This window comes from Mustela erminea, chromosome 7 (assembly GCF_009829155.1).
Source record: "Mustela erminea isolate mMusErm1 chromosome 7, mMusErm1.Pri, whole genome shotgun sequence".
NCBI classification, from domain to species: Eukaryota; Metazoa; Chordata; class Mammalia; order Carnivora; family Mustelidae; genus Mustela; species Mustela erminea.
Window position 1 is genome coordinate 27,851,370 of NC_045620.1, and position 23,187 is coordinate 27,874,556.

The 23,187-nt window shown below is 44.8% G+C and overlaps 1 protein-coding gene across 2 annotated transcripts; it reads right to left on the reverse strand.

Annotated features, from left to right (window-relative positions):
• Window positions 1-1,630: 1,630 nt before the first annotated feature.
• On the reverse strand, window positions 1,631-14,577 carry LOC116595147 (signal-regulatory protein beta-1-like). Of its 2 annotated transcripts, XM_032351197.1 has the most exons (6): window positions 14,397-14,575; window positions 11,732-12,088; window positions 6,587-6,901; window positions 3,285-3,566; window positions 2,536-2,647; window positions 1,631-2,158 (listed from the first exon to the last, which is right to left on the reverse strand). In XM_032351197.1, exons 1-6 carry the CDS (start codon window positions 14,467-14,469, stop codon window positions 2,089-2,091), a joined length of 1,209 nt encoding a protein of 402 aa, XP_032207088.1. In that variant the 5' UTR covers window positions 14,470-14,575; the 3' UTR covers window positions 1,631-2,088. The 2 variants fall into 2 exon arrangements, with proteins under 2 accessions (XP_032207088.1, XP_032207089.1); XM_032351198.1 differs by lacking the exons at window positions 1,631-2,158; window positions 2,536-2,647 and adding an exon at window positions 2,925-3,093 and having other exon boundaries at window positions 14,397-14,577.
• Window positions 14,578-23,187: the final 8,610 nt, after the last annotated feature.

The window sequence follows — 23,187 nt, forward strand, 5'->3', positions numbered from 1 at the left end:
AGTTTGGGGGAGAGGGGCCAGGGCATGCTGGGAGCCTGGGGACAGGAATGTTGAAGTGGAAGCCGCTCTACTGCAAGTAGAAAATGTTGAAGGGGAAATTCATATCTGAGGGGGTAATGGAGATTGGGCTCAGTACCCCCATCTTTGTAACTACAAAGGTTCAAGGGCACAGTGAGACAAACATAGTAGGATGCCTGTTTCCCTTGGGCATATTTTTCCTTCTACAGAGAACCCTTCTCCAGGACTTGGCCTACACTACCTCCCCCAAATCTTTACCAGGGCTATTTTGGGGCTCAGGACTAATCCTAGATCTACTCCACAACTAGAAAAGTACATGTGTTCTTCCCTTCTGCTCCCCATTCGGAGACACAGAGTGGGCTTTCATGTAGAACAAAAGGCCTGAGACATTGGGAAGCAGTAGAATGAGGATGAGTCAAGTTCTCCCCACCTGTCCATAGGCAGTAGGCCATGTGACTCCCTGGAAAGCACTGAGCAGAACTGGGTTTTAATCTGGGTTTTTTTGATTCCACCACTTGTTATCTGAGTGACACTGAGCAGGTTCCTTCAGATTCCTCACCTGTAAAGTGGGGAATGGTGCCCACCTGGTGGGATTGGTATGAGGATGAAATAAGATACTGCTTGTGAAGTGCTAGACCCGTGGTGATACCCATTAACAATGCGTTCCTTCTAATGTGGATTTGTAAATGTCATCATAGGAAGGGAACTTGGGGATTCCTTAGGGATTGTCCTTCTATTTTTTTTCCCTTGGATCTTAAGTATGCAGAATTGTACCTATCACAATTCTTGCTTCAGCACACCCTCATCATTGATCCATGCATGACCCTCTTTTATTAATCTACTTATCCATCCATCCATTCATCCATCCGTGTGTCCATTCATCCATCTATCCATCCACCCTCCCTCTTTCCCTCTTTTCCTTCCAATAATCTCCACATCCATCTACCTATCGACATATCTACTTATCAGTCTTATATTGTTATTCTTTCTATTTTTAATTTATAGTGATAAAAACATTCATGAAACCACCACCCAGCATGGCAGCTAGAACCCTGATATTAACTTCCATCTACCAATACATGCCCACCTTTCTCTTCCTTTTCCCTTCACCCACCTCAGGCAACCACCATTTAAAATCTTGAGTTCATCCTTTCAGAAAAGATATGGGTTTATCATATTTATATGTATCCCTAGAAACCATTTATTAGCTGTTTTTAGCTTTATGAACATGATATCATGCTGTATGATGGAGGCTTACTCACTCCTAGCATTTTTTTTTTTTGCTAAGATTTATCCATATTATTGTGTATAGCTGTAGTTCACCCATTTTTATTGCTGTATAACATTCCATTCTGGGATTGTACTAAATTATTTGCTCATAACCCTGTGGCTGTGTATTTGGATTTTCTCTCAGGTTTTTCTAATTTGAAACCATGCTACCATGGGTATACTTGAATATATCTCCTGGAGCACATGTGAAGAGTTTTTTTGGGGTATATATAACTCAAAGGCAGAAATAACAGGTTATGGAGTACATGAATGTTCAAATTCAGAGTTTCCAAACTGTCTTCCGTAGTAGCTGTGCCAAGTTACATAACTATCAGCAACATAAGAAAGAGCCAGTTGCTTCTTTATTTTTCCTATTGGAATAGGGAAAAAATGGCACCTCGGTGTGGTTTTTCTTTGGCTTTTCCTGATTACTGATGAGACTGAACATCTCTTCATATATTTATTGGCTATAAGAGTTTCTTTTAATCCCATTTTAATGATGGTGCTGTCAAGGTTTCCTGAGAGTTTGGGTGCCCACCATGGGCTTTCCTTGAGGAGTCGGGAGGAGCCTTCAGAATTTGCAGGTCTGTGTTCCTCCTTGGGTAGGAGCTTGTTTTGCTCTGCTGAGTTTCTTGCTCAGGGTCATGAACTTCATGTCCAGAATCCCCAGAGAAGCTTCTTTTCTTTCATACGATGTGAGAGCCTACCTCTCCCAACTAACCCTCAAGGTCCAGGTTCTCACTTTCTCTGGGGGCTGCAGGAAACAGCGAGGGACAGCCAGTGCAGAAGGTCTCAGAAGACTCACGAGGCAGGAGAAGCTTTGGGAGTCGCTGCAGACTTCATGGCCAGGGCCTCTCTTGGATCAGTCCTCCTATATAAAACAGGAGGGGACTGAGGGTTCTGTGCCCCTGAGGAGGGCCTTGTGGTGCCTGTGACCTGCAGGGGAAGCAGGAACCTGGGGCAAAGCCCTTGTTCTCAGACTTCTCCTCACAGACCACCTCAAGAGTGCTATCTCCATATTAACTTTCCCCCCTTCTGTGCTCCCCTTGCCTAGACCAAGGAGCCTGCATCTTTGTATATCTTCATACTGGAGCTGTGAGGGGCAGAGGGGAAGGCTGAAGAGATTGGGGTCTGGCTCTTAGGGGCCCTTTGGTTTCCACAGGCCTTCAAGGTTGGTGGGAAATGGGAGTGATGCATGACGTCTCCTCACAGTGCCCCCTGTTGGCCTGGAGTCTCCCCACCCCTAACTGGGAAGGGAATCTCCTCTTGAGGACATAGATGATGCAAAGTGCCGTCAGGGAAAACAACTTCCAGCCAAGCAGGATGAGGGTTCCAGAGAAGGAGCTGGATGCTCTGGCATCTGGAAAGATAATTAGGATGGACATGGCTTCCATTTCCCACCACTCAGCCCCAAGGCAGGCCCAGCCTCCCTCCTGACTCAGGTACCAAGACTAAGCTTGGACTGAGAGGGAATCCCCTCACCTCTCTAAGCCTCAGTTTCCTTATCTTTAAAATGGGGATGATAACGTATACCTTAGAACATTTCTGTATCACATGAGAACACCCCAGTGGCGTACCTAATGGGTACTCAGTAACTGTTGAATCTGCGGGGCTTTGTGTGTGGGGGGGTGGATGGGGGATCATAGCTCATACAAACTTAGTTATTCGCTGGAAGAGCTGGTGGCGTGGGTGCATGGTCTGGATCTCGCTGTGTGACAGAAGCGGTACTTCCTGCCCTTTGGTCCCTAAAGCAGCACACTCCGCAGAGGTGGCTCTAATTGCTGTCCCGTTTTATAGAAGAAGGAACTGAGGTACAGAAAGGGGAAGTGAATTCCTCAGGGTCACACATGACAAACATGGCAGAGCCAGCATGTGAACCTGGCCTGTCTGTGTCCAGGTCTGAACCTTTACTGCCTTCCCCCCACTGGTTATTACCCCCTCCACGCCCACCCCACTCCCTCAGTCACCCAAACATGCTGACTCTTCTCTGAACTCACTCAGTGGCACGCTGGCCTGGATCAGTGGCTGGGCCTCTTGCTCCACTTGGCAGGTGAACGGTGCTCTGTCCTCTGAGATGTAAACCAGGATATGACTGTCTTGGTTGAATGTGCCATCCGGGTCCTTGGTAGGGGCAGAAGTCTCATAGGCCTTAATACTTCTGTTCATCTCCAGCCAGGTGATTTGTATGACTTCAGGGTAGAACCTTTGCACATGGCAGATGAGGATGGCCAGCTGGAGGCTTGGGACCCGGTGGACGGATATGGTCACTGTGGGTATAACTGAAACAATAGCCCTTCCTTCATTCCTTCCTTCCCTCCAGCAAAAGATGCTCAAGGAGCCTCCTTACCTTTCTAGGCCCTGCCCTTGGTTCTGGGTAGAGCAGTGAGCATGACAGACAGAGTCCCTGCCTAACAGAGCAACTGTTCTGGCAGGGAGGATAGGGCAGAAGAAGAGCAGTCACGTGATCCTCCTAGGGGTTCTGAGAACCTACACGGGGGCAACTGACCTGGTCTGGAGTTGGGGCAGGTTAGGGAAGAGTTTCTGGAAGAAGTGACCTTTCAGCAGAAGTATGACACATGAATAGCAGTTAACTATGTGTGGCGGATTGTATTTTCTAAAAATGACCATGGCAAGTTCCCAGATGTCTTCCAGAACCTTGCCTCTTCCCACCAGAAGGGGAGTGGACTTCTCTGGAACCTGGTTGGGACTTTGTGACTGCCTGGTGAAGAGAGTACAGCAGAGGTGACATTGTACCTTCTAAAGGTTGGTCATCATAGTTCATGAGACTTCCCCTTGGGATATTCACTTTTGGAACATAGCCACCAATCTACAAGGATGCTCAGACTAGCCTGTGGGGAGAGATGATCAGGAGAGGCTGATGTCAAGAAGAACTGAAGCCCCAAGCCCATAGCCAGCACCAATGACCAGACATGTTAGTGAGGCAGCTTTGTTATAACCTCAGCCCTGGAGTCCTTCAGGTGAGGTCTCAGACATCATGGGGCCAAGACAGGCCATCCCTGCCAGGCCCTCTCCAAATTCCTGCCCCACAGAATATGTAAGCATAATAATTTGGGAGATTTGGAGTAAGTTTAGAGCATTGGAATATGTTTGGGGAAAATTTGTTATGCAGTCCTGGTCACTGGGACACTAAGCAAAGGGGTTGGTGGAGGGCCAGAGGAAGGAAGGCTCTGGGAGAGGCCAGGTAGGTGTGGGGAAGGGTGTCTCAGGCAGAGGGAAGGGCATGGGTAGAGGTCCTGAGGTGAAGCCTAGCGTATCCTAGGACAGAAAGATGATCAGAGTGAGTTGGGGGGAGCATGGGCAAGATGAAGCCAAATTCACAGCCAGTGGCCATGAAGACTGTATTTATGGTGCTACACTTGTTTCTGGGGGCACATAAGGACATCCTAAGGAATCCATACATTGGTAGTTTAATACAGTCAATTTCCAGATCCCGAACCCTCATATGATTCTTTCCTGAAACTTATCTGCCTGAAGATGCCTACTCCTTCCTCCTGCTCCTCAGTCCTCCCAACCTTATAGAGGGAAGATCTTCCTCCCACACACCCCGAATCTAGTTATGGTGCAGTGCCCTTGGTCTAAAGACTCTGCAGCATAAAATAAAAGGACAGTTCAAAATTGGATTACATTTTAATGGCTAGTTTGATAATTATTTATCAGAATTTTTCAGATATTTAGATTGTTTTGATCAATTGTGTAATTCAATCCAAATGAATTTTTATTTTTAACACTTAGAGCCTATGGTCATAACCAAAAGTTTTAAAAATTCAATTTATGTGTATTGAATATTATATATAAGTTATATATAATATAAAATTCAATACATATATATATATTTACTGTAGTTCTCTGTTTTCTCATAGTTCTCTATGAATGTGTGATGATGTGGTCTGTAAGGGCTTTCTTAAGATTTTATTTATTTATTTGACAGAAAGAGATCACAAGAAGGCAGAGAGAGAGGGGGAAGCAGGCTCCCCTCTGAGCAGAGAGCCCAATGCAGGGCTTGATCCCAGGACCCCGGGATCATGACCTGAGCTGAAGGCAGAGGCTTTAACCCACTGAGCCACCCAAGCGCCCCAGGATTTTCAAATATAAAATAAATTTACAGTAGGATAAATTTCTCCCCAGGAAATTAGAATGGAAATACAAATTTAAGAGGAAAAAGGGATGTTATAAAATTTATGTTTATTTAAGAAGAGCTTATTTATGTCTGTTGTAATGGATGATGGTGGTATCAAATCAGTATGACCTTATTTTTCTTTGAACATTTCAGAGAGATGTAACATTTGTTATGTTCCAGGGGTTCTGGCCTGTGCAACCATTAAAGTCTGTGATGAACAATTCTGGATGTTAACTTTTAAATACACGAGGAGCCACATAGTTCTTCACAATTATCTCAGGGCTTTATGAACAAAAATGTTTGAAGATTGCTGTTGAATGCCCTGATAAGGATTTTATTTTATTTTATTTTATTTTATTTTATTTTATTTTATTTTATTTTATTTTATTTGTAAGAGCAGCAGTAAGCCACTGCTTTTTAAAGAAAGGAGATGGTTTTTAAAGAAAGGAGATGGAGCTCCGTGTTGGGCTCTATTCTCGGTGGGGAGTCTGCTTGGGATCTCCCTCTCCCTCTGCTCCTCCTCCCTGCACTCTCTCTCTCTCTCTCAAATAAATAAATATTTAAAAAAATTGGAACTGTATAGTTGGTTTTCTTTAAAAAGACTTTATTTATTTATTTGACAGAGAGATCACAAGTAGGCAGAGAGGCAGTTAGAGAAAGAGGGGGAAGCAGGCTCCCCGCTGAGCAGAGAGCCTGATGCGGGGCTTGATCCCAGGACCCTGAGATCATGACCTGAGCCAAAGGCAGAGGCTTAACCCACTGAGCCCCCCAGGCACCCCTAGAACTGTATATTTTTTGCATCTTGTTGATGGGGTTCATGTGACTGAGCTCAGTGGAGCACAACTAGGTCTGTTCTGTTTACCACGGAATCCCCAGCACCTAGAATAATGCTGCCACATATGACTTGCTCAATAAACACTTGTTGAAAGAATGAATGAACTTCTATCTCCCAAATACAAGAGAGCAAAGGGAACTCTGAACGCCAAGGACCCGATTATGGCATCTTGTAAGAAGAGGATGGTCGGATAAGATAGGGAACTTCGTACCCATCTCACAGGGGATTTAAGGAAGAATAAATGGGAGGAGGCAGGTGAAGTCCTCCAATTAGGGAACCAGTGGTGGTCACCAAGTGTTGGCCACTTGGCTGGGGAGGGCCCTTACCTTGGAGGAATCTGGAGATGTTCACGTGCCTACTGAGGGGGCTCTGCAATGTACTGTGAGTCACCTGGCAGGTGACCTGGGAGTGTAGTAAGGATAAGTCAAGGGTCACCAGCACTGTGCTGAAGATGGTGTAGGCTTCGGCGTCTCTAGGCAGGAAGACGAGGGTCTGAAAGGCTGGAAGCTCCACATCCTTTTCAAACCATTTCAGCTGTATGTTTTTGGGAAAGAAGCCAGTTGATGTGCAGGTGAGATTCATTATCTGGCTTGGGCTGGCCCTGCTGGAGGGGCCATAAATCTCTGGAAGAGAGGGCTTAGCTTTGGCCAAAGTGAAGTTGAGAGAGAAGAGAGAAAAATGAAGACGACAAGTTAATTTCCAGTGTGATATCTACCCTTATGGTTCCCCCAGCTAGACTTACTCAATCTCTCATCTCCAGTTTTCTCCTCCGTGTAATTTTTATTATGACCCTTCTTACCGTAACAACTTGCCAACTGGCCTCATGGACTGCTTCTCAGCACTTGCCATCAGCACTCGACACCAGACCATGGTGATCATGTTAAAATACAGATTGGAATTTGTCCCTCCCCTTCCCTCTCTTCCCTCCTTCCTGAAATACATTGTTTAAAAAGTCATTTAACTTATGGAACTAAAAACATCACATTCCTTGCTTCCTCTCCTAGGAGAAAATTATGGACCAACCACTTTTAATTATTTTAGTTGATTCATTGGACATTTCTCGTCATGTTTTTATCTTCTTTTTTCTTTCCTCTCTCTCTCTCTCTCTTTCTTTCTTTTCTTTTCTTTTTTTTTTTTTGAGAGAGTGCATGAGCATGAGCAGGGAGGGACAGAGGGAGAAGGAGAGAATCTTAAGCAGGCTCCAAACTCAGCATGGAGCCCAACATGGGGTTCGATCCCACAACTCTGAGATCATGACCTGAGCTGAAATCAAGAACTGGACGCTTAACCGACTGAGTTACCCAGGTGCCCCCCCTCTCTGTGTCTCTAAATAAGGTGCCTATATAATTATCTCCTTTTTTTCAGTTTTATGTATTTTGAATAGACCTACTACTATGGAAGATAATGGCTTAACTCTTATTTTCCTTCACATGCCATTAATACTTCCTTTCCTTACATCTTCTTATCATAGACACATCAGAGTCCTTTATTTTTTTAGTAGTCAGCATTTATATTATAATGACCAACGAAACATTTTTTTACAACTGGGCAATGCAATATATCATGCTTACATTTCCTTTCTTTGTACACTTTTTGTTTTCCCAGTTTTTAATTCCCTCTCTCTCTCTCTCTCTTTTAAAGTTTTTATTTATTTAAGTAATTTCCATACCCAATGTGGGGCTTGAACTCATGACTCTGAGATCAAGAGTCACATGCTCTTTTGACTGAGCCAGCTGGGTGCCCCTAATTGCCTTATTCTTTTTATTAGCTTAGTTTTTATGAACCTAGGACAAATTCACTCCTAAACTTTCTGCCAATGGGTATAACTCCTCCCAGACTGCTGGATACTGCTAAGTACTGTAGTGACTTCAATTTAGGGTACCTGAACCCCCTGGGAATGCAGAAAGACTTTTCTGGAAGTATACAGGCTTGGGTTAAGACAAACCCTTTATAACACACCTTAAAAATACAGAATACACAGGTGCCTGGGTGGCTCAGTCAGTTAAGCCTCCAGCTCTTGATTATGGCTCAGTTCGTGATCTCAGGGTGATGAGATCAAGTCCCAGGTCCGGGCTCCATGTTGGACGTGGATCCTGCTTAACACTCGCTCATCCTTCCCCTCATCCTCCCTTGCTGCTCACACCTCTTTGCTCTCTCTCTCAAAAGAAAAATACTAATACTCATCCTGGGACTTTGGCAATTATCAACAAATGTTTCATTTATAGGTCTACCACCCACTGTGTTACTTTAAAGCAAAACTAGACACTGTCATTTCGTTCACGACCACCTCAGCATGTATATGTTAAGAATTAAGAAGTAACTGTAATCCTCTGTGCTTTTATTCCTCTTTCAAAATAAGATAACCAAATGTGGACATTTCCCGCTCTTGTATTTCCCGCTCTTCTTAACATAAAAGATTGTCTGCTCCACCCACTCTTCCTCACACTACTTTTCTTGTTTAATGATATCCTGTGGGTCATGCTGAAGCCAGTGCCAACTTCTTCTTGTGCATTTTTAAAGTTACAGTACTCCATTATGTGATTCTACCATAATTTATTTAACCTCTCTCTTTTATTCTTACACATAGTGTTGTAATCAAGAGCCTAATCATAAATCATTTTACACTTCTGTCAGTATGTCTTTAGGATAAGTTTCTAGAAGTGAGATTGTTAGGTCACAGGGTAATGTATATATGTCTATGTAATAGGTAATTTGGCTAAATATTGTTAAATCCACTTCCTTACGACTTCCATGATTTTGAATTTCTACATACAAAATATGGAAGTATCAATTTCCCTACAGCTCCTCCAACAGAGAGTGTTGTCAAACTTTTGGATTTTTGGCCAAGCAGATAGGTGAGAGGTTGTGTCCCAGTGTAGTTTTAAATTGCATATCCTTTCATGTGAGTGTGATTGAACACACTCATATATATAGAAGATGTTTTTATTTCACTTTCTATAAATTGCCTTCTCATATTTACTGCCCATAATTCTATAAAATTGCTTGTTGTAAAATTTTAGAAGCTCTCGGGGCACCTGGGTGGCTCAGTGCGTTAAAGCCTCTGCCTTCAGCTCAGGTCATGATCTCAGGGTCCTGGAATCGAGCCTTGCATCGGGCTCTCTGCTGGCCAGGGAGCCTGCCTCCCCTTCTCTCTCTGCCAGCCTCTCTGCCTGCTTGTGATCTCTGTCTATCAAATAAATAAATAAAATCTTTAAAAAAATTTTTTAGAAGCTCTCTTTGTATGTTAGGGGTGAATCTTTGTATTATAAGTCACAAAATAGTGTATGCACACACACTTCTACACACAAGTTTCTTTTTGTACAATATGATCAAATTGTCATTTTTTTCTCTTTTTGTTTCTGCATTTTGAATTATAGTTGGGAAGGTTTTCCCCACTTCCGGGTTACAAAAGAATCCAGACATGATTGCTTCTCATACTTGCACAGTTTCATTATTTAAATATCTGATCCATGTGGGATTACTTTTGGCTTGTGGTGGGAGGAGTGGTTCTGGATTTTTTATTCTGTTCCATTGGTTTGCTTACTAATGTTCCAATCGATCCTCCACTATTGTTGAAGACTTCTTTCTCCATGAGATTGCCTTTAGTTTTTTTTTTTTTTTTAAAGAAATCAATTGACTGCATGCATGGTATTGTTTCCATTATTTTTCATTGATCTATTTGTCTATCTTTTGTTTAAGTTTATTTATTTTTAGTAATCTCTATACCCAACGTGGGGCTCAAACTCATGACCCCAAGATCAAGAGTTGCACGCTCCTCTGACTGAGCCAGCCAGCCAGGCTCCCCATCTACTAGTTTATCCTGATGCCAATACTACACTGTATGATTTTTGTAGCTTTATAAAAATTCTATGTTTATGAGGGATATTAGACTCAAGTTTTCTTTATCTGGTTTTAGTATCACAGTAATGTCGGTTTTAAGGATTGATTGGGAAGCATCACTCCAATTTTCTGGAATAATTTGTGTAGAATTGTTAGCATTTCTTTCTTCAGTGCTTGGTAGAGTTCTCAGTGAAGTCATCTGAGCCTGGACTATTGTTTGTGGGAGGCTTTTTAAACTACCAAATTCAATTTCTTTAATAAATATAGAAATAATCAGGCTATTGACATTTGGAGTGAGCTTTGGTAGCCCATGCCTTCCAAGGAATTTGTGCATTTCCTCTAAGTTGTTGAGTTTATAGGTGTAAAATTTTTCACAAAGTTTCCTTAATACCTGTGGGAAATGTGGGGATGTTACCTCTCTCATCCTTTTTTTTTTTTTTAAGTTCGTTTATTTATTTATTTATTTATAATCTCTGCACATCCAAGGTGGGGCTCAAACTCATGACCCTGAACTCAGTAGTCACATGCTCTTCCAACTGAGCCAGCCTAGTGCCCCATCTCTCAGTTTTGATATTGGTAATTTGTGCACTCTTTCTTTTTTCTTGACTGACTGCGATCCCACAATTCTATATATTATTCTGTGTTCACCATGATAACTGTAGTTACTATCTGTCAGCTTGGTAGCTATAAGCTGTGAATTTTCCTTTGTTTGGTGTTGGATATTTTGTATATCCTCTAAATATGCTTGAACTTGTTTTGGGACCTGGTTAAATTACCTGGAAACAGTTTGATGGTTCTGCCTCAGTAAGAGGTAAAAAAGAAAAAAAGGGGCTCCTGGGTGGCTCAGTCGGTTAAGTGGCTGCCTTCAGTTCAGGTCGTGATCCCAGGGTCCTGGGATCGAGCCCCGCATCAGGCTCCCTGCTTAGCAGGAAGCCTGCTTCTCCTTTTCCCTTTGCTTGCTGCTCTGTCTACTAAATAATAGCTCTCTCAAATAAATAAATAAAATCTTTTTTTTTTAATTGTTAAAAAAGAAGAAAAATATTAGCCCTCGACCAAATGATGCTCTGGTCCTGCATCGCAAAGCTTAAATACAACACATGAAAACATCAAACTGTTTCCAGTTCACTATATCATCATAGTGATGATATACGCTAACACAATAATTATGTTACAGGTGCTCTTCTAAGTGTTTCACATTTATAAACTCATTTACGTTTCTACTCCTCATAACAAGTCTACGAGGTGAGTACTATTATTATCCCTTCCTCACAGATGAGAAAATGGAGGCACTGAGAATTTAAGAAAGTTGTTAAAGCCACACAGCTTGAAAATGGCAGAATTAGAAGTTGAATCCAGGCCATTTGGTCCTGGAGTCTGCAATTTTACTCTCTGCTTTCTGATCTATTTTGTGGCCTTTGAAAATGTAATATTCTAAAGGGTAGGACTCTATTGCTAGGAGCCCTGGGATCATGTTTCACTCTGCTTCCATGCTATGATTTCTCACTATCCCCATCTTCTATCCTCAACTTTAACATAAGCGCTGACAAAGAGGGAGCCTTGGGCTGAGAGCCTAAAGCTTGTGATCTGTCTTTAGAACAATCAGGCTGGGTTTTTCAGGGATCTGGACTTACCATGTACAAACATTCTGGTGCCTGGTCCAGACTTAAACTCCACATCATCAGGGGTCCCTTTCTGGAACTTCACACAGTAGTAGGTTCCGGTGTCTGTTGGGGTGACGTTACTGATGCGGATGGAAAAGTCCATGTTGTTTCTCCTTGTGGTGTCAGAAGCATTTGTTACTCGGGGGAAGTGCCCTCCTTTGTAACTGAAGATTAACTCCCGGCCTGGCCCTGTACCCCTGAACCACTGAACCGGCCCTGTGGGGATCAGGGAGGTCATGGTGCAGCGCAGAGTGGCTATCTGTCCGGCTGCGACAGACACTGACTTGTCAGGCTGGATCACCTGCAGCCCCGCCTCACCAGCCACACCTGGAGGGAAATACAAGTGAGCTCCACATGTCCCCTGCCTGGCCCTGGGGGCTTCTCTTAGGGCTTTGTCGTGAGACTGAATCTAAAAACCACGGAAAAACACTCAGGGGACTGTGCCCGAAGGACCCGGAGTGTGTGGACCTGGAGTCAGGCTGATGTGGGCTCAAAGCCCGACTCTAGCTCAGACAAGCCTGCTGCTGTTTGGGCCAAGCCCCTCCCTCCGCTTTTGGTGGTTTCCTCAGTCAAGCAGGATGGATCAAGCCTTTCTCCATCAGTGTTGCCAATTTTCAAAGAAGACATGGGTTGTCAAGGACATGAGTGAGTGCTGTAATGGCCAGAATCAGCAGGACCGTTCTGAGGTGTTTGCATTTGCATTCACTAAACACTGCAAGGATTCGACAGTGAGTTTCCATAGATGCTTCTGGGTACCAGACATCACTCTGAGCTCTTCGATACATTAACTGACTCATTCAATTCCCACCATTACTCTGTGAGAACGGCATTATTATTATTCATCTCTGTTCCCAGACAAAATGAGACGCAGAGAAATTCACAACTTGTTCCAAGCCAAATAAAGTATAAGTGATGAACTTGGATTTGAACTCTGGATTTTCAAAAAATATCTGTGCTTTTAACCACTTTCCTGGACAGCCTCTGTCCAGGATGTCAACTGAGATGTCAACTCGCTGGGAAGGAAAGGGGGCACTTCATCTGTCTGTGGATCCAGGGTCAGCTCTGGGGAGAAGGGAGCAGACAGGCACGGCTAATTCCCAATCAAGAATAAATAAATTAAAAAAAAAAACCAGATAAGTCAAAAAATGGGCAGAAGACATGAGCAGATACTTCTCCAAAGAAGACATACAAATGGCCAACAGACACATGAAAAAGTGCTCATCAGCATCAGCCAACAGGGAAATTAAACTCAAAATCACACTGAGATACCACCTCACACCAGTTAGAATGGCAAAAATTAACAAGGCAAGAAATAACAAGTGTTGGAGAGGATGTGGAGAAAGGGGAACCCTCTTACACTGTTGGTGGGAATGCAAGTTGGTGCAGCCACTTTGCAAAACAGTGTGGAGATTCCTTAAGAAATTAAAAGTAGAGCTACCCTATGACCCTGCAATTGCACTACTGGGTATTTACCCCAAAGATACAGATGTAGTGAAAAGGAGGGCCATCTGTACGCCAATGTTCATAGCATCATAGCAGCATCGGCCACAATCGCCAAATTGTGGAAAGAGCCGAAATGCCCTACAACAGATGAATGGATAAAGAAGATGTGGTCCATATATACAATGGAATATTACTCAACCATTAGAAAGGATGAACACCCAACTTTTGTATCAATACAGAAGGGACAGGAGGAGATTATGCTGAGTGAAATAAGTCAAACAGAGAAAGACAGTTGTCATATGGTTTCACTTATTTATGGAATATAAGGAATAACATGGAGGACATTAAGAGACATTAAGAAAAATGAAAGAGGAGACATCAGAGGGGGAGACAAACCATGAGAAACTGTGGACTCCAGGAATCAAACGGAGAGTTTTAGAGGGGAGGAGGGTGTGGGGACGGGTGAGCCCAGTGATGGGTATTAGGAGGGCACGGATAGCATGAAGCACTGAGTGTTAGATGCAAACAATGAATCATGGAACACTCCATCAAAACTAATGATGTACTGTATGGTGACTAACATAACACAATAATAATAAAAAAAATATAATTTTAGAATGCTGAGATTTTGTGGGACTTAATAGTTTACAAAGCACCACTTATCAGTTTTCTAATCTCTCTGCATGGCAGGTGGAGTACTTGCGATCTATCTATCTATCTATCTACCTATCAAGATCTCCGGCTGAATTAGGGCGGCTCTGACTCCCAGACTCTAGGGTTTTCTGCAGGAGTCTGATACTGCACCCCTACCTCCTCCCAGAGGATGGGCCCAGGTCCTGCAGGTCAAACGACAGGGGATCATGGAGGCTTCACAGGGTGACAGGAGGGTGGGAAGTGAGGCGGGACTGGGAACCCCCGGCACTGAGAAACTCCTGGTGGGGTGAATCCTGTCTGGACCTGAGTGGGAGAGGAAAGGAACCCTCCGAGGAATAAGCTCTGGGAACATTCATTTGGGAGGGCCTTGTTGTAAAAGAAAACATTTAGAGAAGTGTCTTCAAGATGAAGCCGTAGTGAAGAAAGAGAACTTCGAAAGGAGATCCCTCCTCTCTACTGCCAGTGGGGAAGCCCTGCCCCTGGGCCACACTCGGGTGAGTTCCTTGCACGGGGCTCCCCAAGGGAGGGCGACACTCACCTGTGAGGCCCAGCAGCAGAGGCAGCAGCAGGGATGGCCCGGGCAGCGGGGGTGGGGAGGCAGATGCGGGCATCCTGGTGGCCCAGAGCCCCACTCTGGGTGAATGTTGCCTGGCAGAGGCCTCGGGACTCTGCTCTGCGATGAGAGGGGAAGTCTCATGTCCCTCACATAAGAGGAAGTGACTGTGATGGGTGGAACGAGCTATGGGGTTTTCACAGTTTCTGCTTCTAGATTGTGAAATAGGAATCAGAAGCAGCTGGGAAATTACCAACAGTAGGCTCCCAAGGTGATTGGAGAGTTGTGGCCGGCCCCCTTAGGGCCAGGGCTATGTCCCCAGGCCCCTTGCCTCCAGGTCTGAGGGCCTGCTGTCCCTTTCTCACCCCAGAGCACAAAGGTACATGGCCCATCCGAGTGGAGAGAGTGTTCCATCTTTGGGAACCGTGCAACACCCTGGGCTCAATGAACCGCCAGCTGTCCAGGAGGAAGGCTCCTGGGAATACAGCCTCCAGGGAGGGGGAGCCCTGTTTTCCCCATTTCAGGGGGATCAGTGGTAAACATGAGTCCCTGGGCACCCATGGGCACCCCTGGGTTTGAGGGTACACTTGCAGGGGAAGGGGCTTCCGGTGAATGAGGAGTTCGGTCTTCGGAGGGGGAGGCTGGCTTCTGTTTTAGAGGGTGGAGGAGGCCTGCGTGGGGAAGGGATGTCAGCATGTTCATCCTGCAGGGGACAACACCACACCCCACGCCCAGGAGGAGGAGGAGGGGTGCCTCTTCTGTTTCCCCAGCTCTGGGGCCAGCTCTGGGCAGAGGGGGTGCATGAAGAGGAGAAACCTGATTTCAAAAGCGCACCCCCTTCTTTTGTCCTGAGCACCAACAGCCAGCACACAAGACTGCATCTCGAGCCCAAGAAGCTGGGAGCTCCTCACTTCTGTGGGGCCCACGCTGGACCCTGCCTTCTGTGACTTAGTTTCCCCACGGTTCCCACCCCTCACCTCCATCCCAGCCGCTGACTTGGATGTGGGTGACGCTAAATGGCAGAACCCAAAAGGGAGTCAGAGATGGGATTTGATTGTTCTGTCATAGAACATGTTTCCTCTTTCCCTAAGATGCTGTTATTGTTCTAGCTTTTTATTTTTTCCTCCCTGAGAGAGCTCAACTGTGGGACCCTTGAGAAGGCACTGGCCTGAGTGTTCCTTTTGGCTCCATTATTCCAACCCAGTGGTGACAGGTTGTATTTTCCAGAGCTGACTGCAGCTATAGTTTTTCTCATCCTCTTTGACACGCCTCCCATTGAGAAGTGGGTAAGTATCCCTTCCCCCTCTGCAGGCTTGTGATAACACAGGTAGTGAGGTAACTTCCAAAGCTTGACCATAAAACTTCCCTGTACTTTTTCCCTGCTCTCCTGGGCAGCTCCTTTTTGGAATCTTGCTGCAGGGCTAGGAGGAAGCCCAAACTAGCTCACACACAAAGACCACACTGTAGGGATACACGCAGGAGTCCTAGCTAAAAGCCCAGCACAGAGTACAGTAGCCAGCATTAATCATTAGGCATGTCAATGAAGAAGCTTCTGGATGGTCAGACCCTAGAAGTTGTCACCCCTAGCCAAGGCCCCAGACATCATACAGAGGAGACAAGCCATTCTTATGCCCTGTCTGAATTTCTGATCGCAGGATCACTGATCTCAATGAAATCCTTGTTGTGGCACCTGGGGGCTCAGTCTGTTAAGCCCTCGGCTCAGGTCCTGATCTCAGGGTCCTGGGATCCAGCCCGTGTGTCAGGTTCCCTGCTCAGTGGAGAGCCTGCTTCTCACTTTCTCTCTCCTTCTGCCTCTTTCCCTGCTCATGCTTTTTCTCTCTCTCTCAAATAAAGAAATAAAATATTTTAAAAAATAATGAAATGGTTGTTTACCACCCCTAAGTTTTGGGGTGTTTTGTTACACTGCAAAAGTGACTCCAACACTGCCCGTGGCAACCTTTTCCCCATCCCTCCTCATTAGTGTCTACCTTCTTTACTGGGCTTGGTGTCCTTACTGGCAGGGACCATTGAATCTGGCCTTAGGAGACAGGCTTAGGGGCCCAAAGGACCTTGGTTGGAATCCTGGGCCCACCTGGTCTCTGCACGACTGTGGCCAAGTCACCTCCACGCCCATATCATACTGTTTGCTCGGCACCTGCAAACCGTTCTCATTACGCACTCCCCATCGGGCTCTCTGTCTGTGTCCCCATTTCAGTGTTTGACACCCCCTGTGAGCCACTTAGTCCAGCTGGAGATGTTGATGTCATTTTTGGTGACACCCTCTCCCCCTCCCCCCACATGCTTTCATCTAAACCCATCCTAAATCCTCCCATGTGTCTCTCTCCATGGTCACATCTGCCTGTCAGTTCACCTCTGTTCCCCTGTTGCATGCGGTCTTCTCCTCACACTGGAGCCAGAGTGCTGCTTTTAAATGAGACATCTGAGCTTGTCACTCTCTTTAAATGGCTTCCCAGGGCTCTTAGGGTCACCTGGGATTCTCCTCATGTGCCTGACTGCTCTAACTGCTCTGTCAGACTCACTTCCTTGCTCTTCCCTCATGTTTGGGCTCCGCTGCATTGGCCTTTCACAGGGACTCAGGCCCCTTGCTCCTCCCTCTGTTCCGTGTTCTGGGGATGCCCACCCACTTCTCCTCCTAATGACCTCTCAGAATTTGTAATCATGTATTTCTTTTCACTGTTTCTCTTGCCCACTAGAATGTATGCGTCAGAGAGAACAGGGGTTGGGTCTGCTCTGTGTCCCGCTGAGGATACTCAACAGGTGTTTTTAAACTCAGGAGGGAATGGCGGATTCATGGTAAGCATGTGTGCGGTGACCCCAGATGGTGGCCTCTGGTCTGGTTCTTCCCAGAAGTGGTAGAGCCACAGGACCCTGGTCTTCTTGGACATCTTACAGCTGCTTTCTCCTTCCTTTGTTCCTTCTTGGTCTCCTCCATCCCTGGAAACCCTTGGAGCCTAACACTCACAGAGTAAATCACAGTGGTGGCTTAACAGCTATTTCATTCTGGACCCCACTTGGTCAAGGCTGGGCTTTCCTCTTCATGTTGGAAGCTCCCCTGGATGGATGTTATCAGGGAACAAAAAGACAGACTTCTTGGGTCTCTATTTTGGTGCCTAGCTCTCCTGGTAGGTATCAGAGAAAGGAAAGAGGGGTAAGCCTTATGCCTGCGGGGTGGGATAAATCTTGGGATATTAACACAGAAGACCCCCAAACCCAAATTTCCATGCAACGTGTATATAGACTGTTCCCCCAAGCTTCCATTAGGATTAGGCCATGAGACTCAGGCCCCATAAGTAAGGGTGTTAAGAACCAAGAGTTGGTTGAGTTCCTGGATGGGTCTTTTAAACTCAAAGCCAAGACAGTAGAATGTAGAGCTAAGGCTTTTGAGTGTGAGAAACAAGTGACTTGTGGAGAATAATTTTTGGTTTCCAGCAATTTTACATTGAAAAAAGTAACCAGAGTTCTTGAGACAAAATTTAATTAAGTAAACTCTGCCCCCAATGTGGCACTCAAACTCACGACCCTGAGACCAATAGTCACATCTTCTCTTGGCTGAGCCAGACAGGCACCGCCCCCAAATAACCAAAACTCTTAAGGAAGCATCCGGTCATTCACACAACAAGTCTTTATTGAGCATCTATTTTGGTCTAGCCACTATTCTAGGCACTGGGGATAGAACAGTGAGAAAGAACAAAGATGACACCCTTGTCCCCAAGGAGCTCACATGCATGTGAGTGGGTCACATAGTAATCACCAACTGCATGCATAGACTGTCAGAAAGTAAGAATGCTACCTGAGATATATGACTGTGTATTGAGGAATGGGATGCTCGGCTTACAAGAAGATGGTTTATATAGGGCAGCCAGAGTCTTTTATTTTTTTATTTTTAAGTTATCATTTTTAAGACTTCATTTTTAAGCAATCTCTACATCCAATGAGGGGCTTGAACTCACAATCCTGAGATCAAGTGTTGCTGCTCCACTGACTGAGCCAGCCAGGCAAGTTTAGGTCAGTCAGAATCTTTTTAGAAAATAACATGATGTTTGGGAGAGATTTGAAAGAAGTGAAGGAGTGGCTACAAAGATACCTGGAGAAGAGTGTTCCATGAAGACAGGAGAACAAAGGCAAAGTTCTTGAGGAGGACTGTGAAGGTCAAGGGTCCATTGTGGCGAGAGCCCAGTGTGCAAATGGGAACATGACAGGAGTTGGGTGGGGCAGCTTGGACAGGGGCTGGTAGGCCATCATGGACTCCCCTTGGCTTTCATTCAGATCGGCAGGCACTGACGGGTTGGAGGAATGATGGGATCCCTTGCTGCTCTGAGGGGAAGAGGCTGAGGTATGCAAGGGTAGGAGCAGGGAGACCAGAGTTAGCAATAATTATAATAATAAAAAATATAATAATTATAGCAATAATCCAGGTGGGTAGACACTGACATGGACCAAGGCAGTACCTTGGAGGTGGTGTGGGTGACTGGATTCTGGGTCTGTTTTGAACAGAGGTCGTAAGATGTGGAGTGTGACTTGGACATGAGGTATATGAGGGAAAAGAAGATCAAGAATCATTCCAGGATTTTTGACATATGTGGTGGACAGCTTGCAAAATGGCTCCCAGGGATCCCCGCCTTCTGGAATTCATAACTAAGTGCAGTCTCTTTCCCTTGGGTGCAGGCTCTCCTGGTAGGTATCACTACCTACCTGAGGTAGCAACTCAGTTCTCGATGAATAGAATATGGCAAAAGTGATGGGCTGTCACTTCCAAAATTAGGTCTCAAACTGTGACTCCTGTCTTGCGTATCCTCTCTCTCTCACTACCCTAAGGAAAATCAACAGTCCTGTTGTAAGCTGCCTGAGGGGAAGATCCATGAGGCAATGGATCAATCTTCAGTCAGGGTCTTCAGTCAGTGGCCAGCAAGAGTGTGAGCCTTGTTCACCAGGAAGTGAGCTTGGAAGCACTTCCCCCCCACCGCCTGCGTCCCCCCCAACCTGCCCTGCCCCAGCCAAGCCCTGAGTTGACAGTAGCTCCTGCTTCACCTGAGCCAGGGGACCCAGATACGCTGCCCTCAGATTCCTGATCCAGATAAACTGTGAGACAATGTTTGTTGTTTTAAGCCCTGAGTTGTGGAGGTGTTTTTTTTTTTTTTTTTGTTGTTTGTTTGTTTGTTTTAATGCAGCAATGGAAAACTAATACAGCATGCAAGAACATTTATACTTTAAAAACAGTGTTAGGGGGCCTTTGGGTGGCTCAGTCGTTAAGCGTTAAGCGTCTGCCTTCGGCTCAGGTCATGATCCCAGAGTCCTGGGATCGAGCCCCACATCAGGCTCCCTGCTCAGCGGGAAGTCTACTTCTCCCTCTCCCGCTCCCCCTGCTTCTGTTCCCTCTCTGGCTGTCTCTCTCTCCCAAATAAAAATCCAAAATAAAAATAAAAATAAAAATAAAAATAAAAATAAAAATGGGGTTAGAAAGAATGCCGTAAAATGTTTCTGCCCTTTATACAGATTTAACCCGCCTCCCTGCCAAGGTAGAGAAGTTGAAACTAGGCTAAGAAGGAAATGAGCAGAGCTCAGGAGAACATAGATAGGAGAGTGGGACTCAGGACCCCTCATTTTCCCTCCCTAGGGAGGTAGGATGAGTGCCCCCCCAGGTCTCCTACTCAGCTGTTCCATCTCTTGTCCCGAGACCCTTCCCTGGGGGCTGTGGTGTGGACAAGTGCGTGGAGGGCAGGTGCCCAGGGAGTGGAGGTATGTGTCGTTCCTCAGACCTCCATGGCTTCTCCCGGGGGAGTTCCTCCAGAGGGGAGGGGACAACAGAGACTGAAGTTCCCCCAGTGTCAGGAAGGGAGCAGCTGTGGGAAGCACATCCATGTGTCTGTTCAGTCAGTCAGTGCAGGTTTTCCGAGTGTCCACTTGTGCCAGCATCTGTGCTCTGCCTGGAGAGGAGCAGGGGGCCTCGATAGTCGACCCTATGAGATCAGACACGGCCCTCTTCCCTGGGCCCTTATCTCCTACACTGTTCCTCAGATATCTTTTGCAAATCTCCAGTTTTAAATTTTTCATTTCATGGAGCCATGCTTTCTTGGTTCTTTGTATGCTTTTTTTTTTTTTTTTTAAAGTTTTATTTTAGATTTGGGTATTTGAAAAAAACATGTTTGCATCCTACTCCAGATTCATTTGTTGAACTCCCCAAAGATCATGGTCTTAGTAGGTGGAAATTTTAGGAGGTGCTCAGGTCATGAGAATGGGTCCCTTATGAATGAGATTAATGCGTTATAAAAGAGACCCCAGAGAGCTCTGCAGACCCTTTTAAAAAAATAAACATATAATGTATTATTTGTTTCAGGGGTGCACAATTCACAGCGCTCACCATAGCATATATCCTCCCCCATGTCCATCCTCCAGCAACCCCATCCCTCCAACCCCCCTCCCCTCCAGCAACTCTCAGTTTGTTTCCTGAGATGAAGAGTCTCATGGTTTGTCTCCCTCTCTGGTTTCATCGTTTCATTTTTTCCTCCTCCCCTATGACCCTCTGTCTTGTGTTTCAAATTCCTCAGATCAGTGAGATAATATGATAATTGTCTTTCTCTGGTTGATTTATTTCACTTACTTAGCATAATATCCTCTAGTTCCATCCACATAATGGCAAATGGTAAGATTTTGCATTTTTTGATGGCTGCATGGTATTCCATTGTATGTATGGTGTGTGTATACACACACACACAAATACACACCACATCTTATCTATTCATCTGTTGATGAACATCTAGGTTCTTTCTATAGTTTGGCTATGGTGGACATTGCTGCTATAAACATTGGGGTGCTTGTGCCCTTTTGGATCACTACATTTGCATCTTTAGGGTAAATACCCAGTAGGGCAATTGCTGGGTGTTAGGGTAGCTCTATTTGCAACTTTTTGAGGAACCTCCATGCTGTTTTCCTGAGTGGTTGCACAAGCTTACATCCCCACCAACAGTGTAAGAGGATTCCCCTTTCTCCACATCCTTGCCAATGTTTGTTGTTCCCTGACTTGTTAATTTTAGCCATTCTGACTGGTGTGAGGTGGTATCTCAATGTGGTTTTGATTTGACTCTCCCTGATGGCTACTGATGTTAAATATTTTTCATGTGTCTGTTGGCCATTTGTATGTCTTCTTTGGAGAAGTGTCTCCTCATGTTTTCTGCCCATTTCTTGACTGGAGTATTTGTTTTTGGGGTGTTGAGAGTTTGAGAAGTTCTTTATAGATCTTGGATACCAGCCCTTTGTCTGTAGTGTCATTTGAAAATATCTTCTCCCATCCCATGGGTTGCCTTTTAGTTTTGTTGACAGTTTCCTAAAATTCAAGTTAGTTAACATATGGTCTAGTATTGGTTTTACAAGTAGAATTTAGTGATTCATCAATTACATATCACACCAATGCTCATCCCAAGAAATGCCCTCCTTAATGCCCATCGTCCATTTAACCCATCCTCCCACTCACCTCCTCTCCAGCAATCCTCAGATTGTGCTCTATAGCTAAGAGTCTCTTATGGTTTTCCTCCCTTTCTGTTTTTATTTTATTTTATTTTCCCTTCCCTTCCCATGTTCATCTGTTGTTTTTTTTTTTTTTAAATTCCACATGAGTGAAGTAATATGATATTTGTCTTTCTCTGACGTATTTCGCTTAGCATAATACCCTCTAGGTATTACCTTTCCCATTCTATTGGTTGCTTTTTAGGTTTGTTGATTGTTTCTTTCACTGTGCAGGAGCTTTTTATCTTAATAATGTCCCAATAGTTCATTTTTGCTCTTGTTTTCCTTGCCTCCAGAGACATGTCTAGTAAGAAGTTGCTGCAGCGGAGGTCAAAGAGGTGGCTAGCTTGTTTTCTCCCCTAGGATTTTGATGGTTTCCTGGCTTACATTTAGGTCTTTCATCCATTTTGAATTTATTTTTGTGCGTGGTGTAAGAAGATGGTCCATTTTCTTCTGGATGCTGTTGTACAGTTTTCCCTACACCATTTGTTGAAGATACTGTCTTTGTGTGTGTATTTGAATTTTTTTAATTTAAATTCAATTAGCCAAGGTATCATACATCATTAGTTTTTGATATAATGTTATATATATATATATATAAATTTATATATATATTTTTTTTTTAGCTGTCTCGAATTCCCTAAGAAGCTTGCTTTTTCTTCTCAGGAGATCGCAATCTCTTATGCCCCCTGGTGCCATTTTGTGGAACTGCATAATATCTATAGCTCTGAGCCACTTCGATGGTCTCTTGTTTTCAGCACTCTTTTTTTTTTTTAATTCTTTTTTTTTTTAAATTAGAGTACATCATTTGTCTTTGATGTAGTGTTCCATGATTCATTATTTGCTCTTCTAACCTTCTCTGCTGTTCCCACTAGTGCTCTGAATCATGAGACAGAAACCATTCCCTCAGGCAGTCCCCAGACAATTCAGATTGATGCACGGTCTATTCTGCTTCTATCTTGAGGAGGGAGCGGGGGTATGGGAGGTTTCCTCCTAATTGTGCCACTACACCAGGCTGGGGGTGACATACGAATGTACAAAGCTCTGCAAACTTTCCTGCAGCTTTCACTGGAATCCCTGCCTGGTTTTCCATCGGCCTGGGTACCACTGCTTCTCAGTTGGTTTCTAGCATTCTTACAGAGGTATTTTGGTCCACAGATGGTTGTTATTTGGTTGTCTCCATGGAAGAAGGGTTGGGGACTTCTTAGTCTGTCATTTTACTGATGTCACTACTCTAAGTGATATAAAAACAATA

Excerpts from the sequence above, each read along its gene's own strand:
- LOC116595147 (XM_032351197.1), bottom strand. The coding sequence starts at position 14,469 with ATGCCCGCATCTGCCTCCCCACCCCCGCTGCCCGGGCCATCCCTGCTG. Across the intron at positions 2,648-3,284 it reads CCAGGCCAGCGTGCCACTGA|ATGCCAGAGCATCCAGCTCC; the intron begins GTGAGTTCAGAG and ends TTATCTTTCCAG. Across the intron at positions 2,159-2,535 it reads AAGAGGAGATTCCCTTCCCA|GAGGACTGATCCAAGAGAGG; the intron begins GTTAGGGGTGGG and ends TGTTTTATATAG.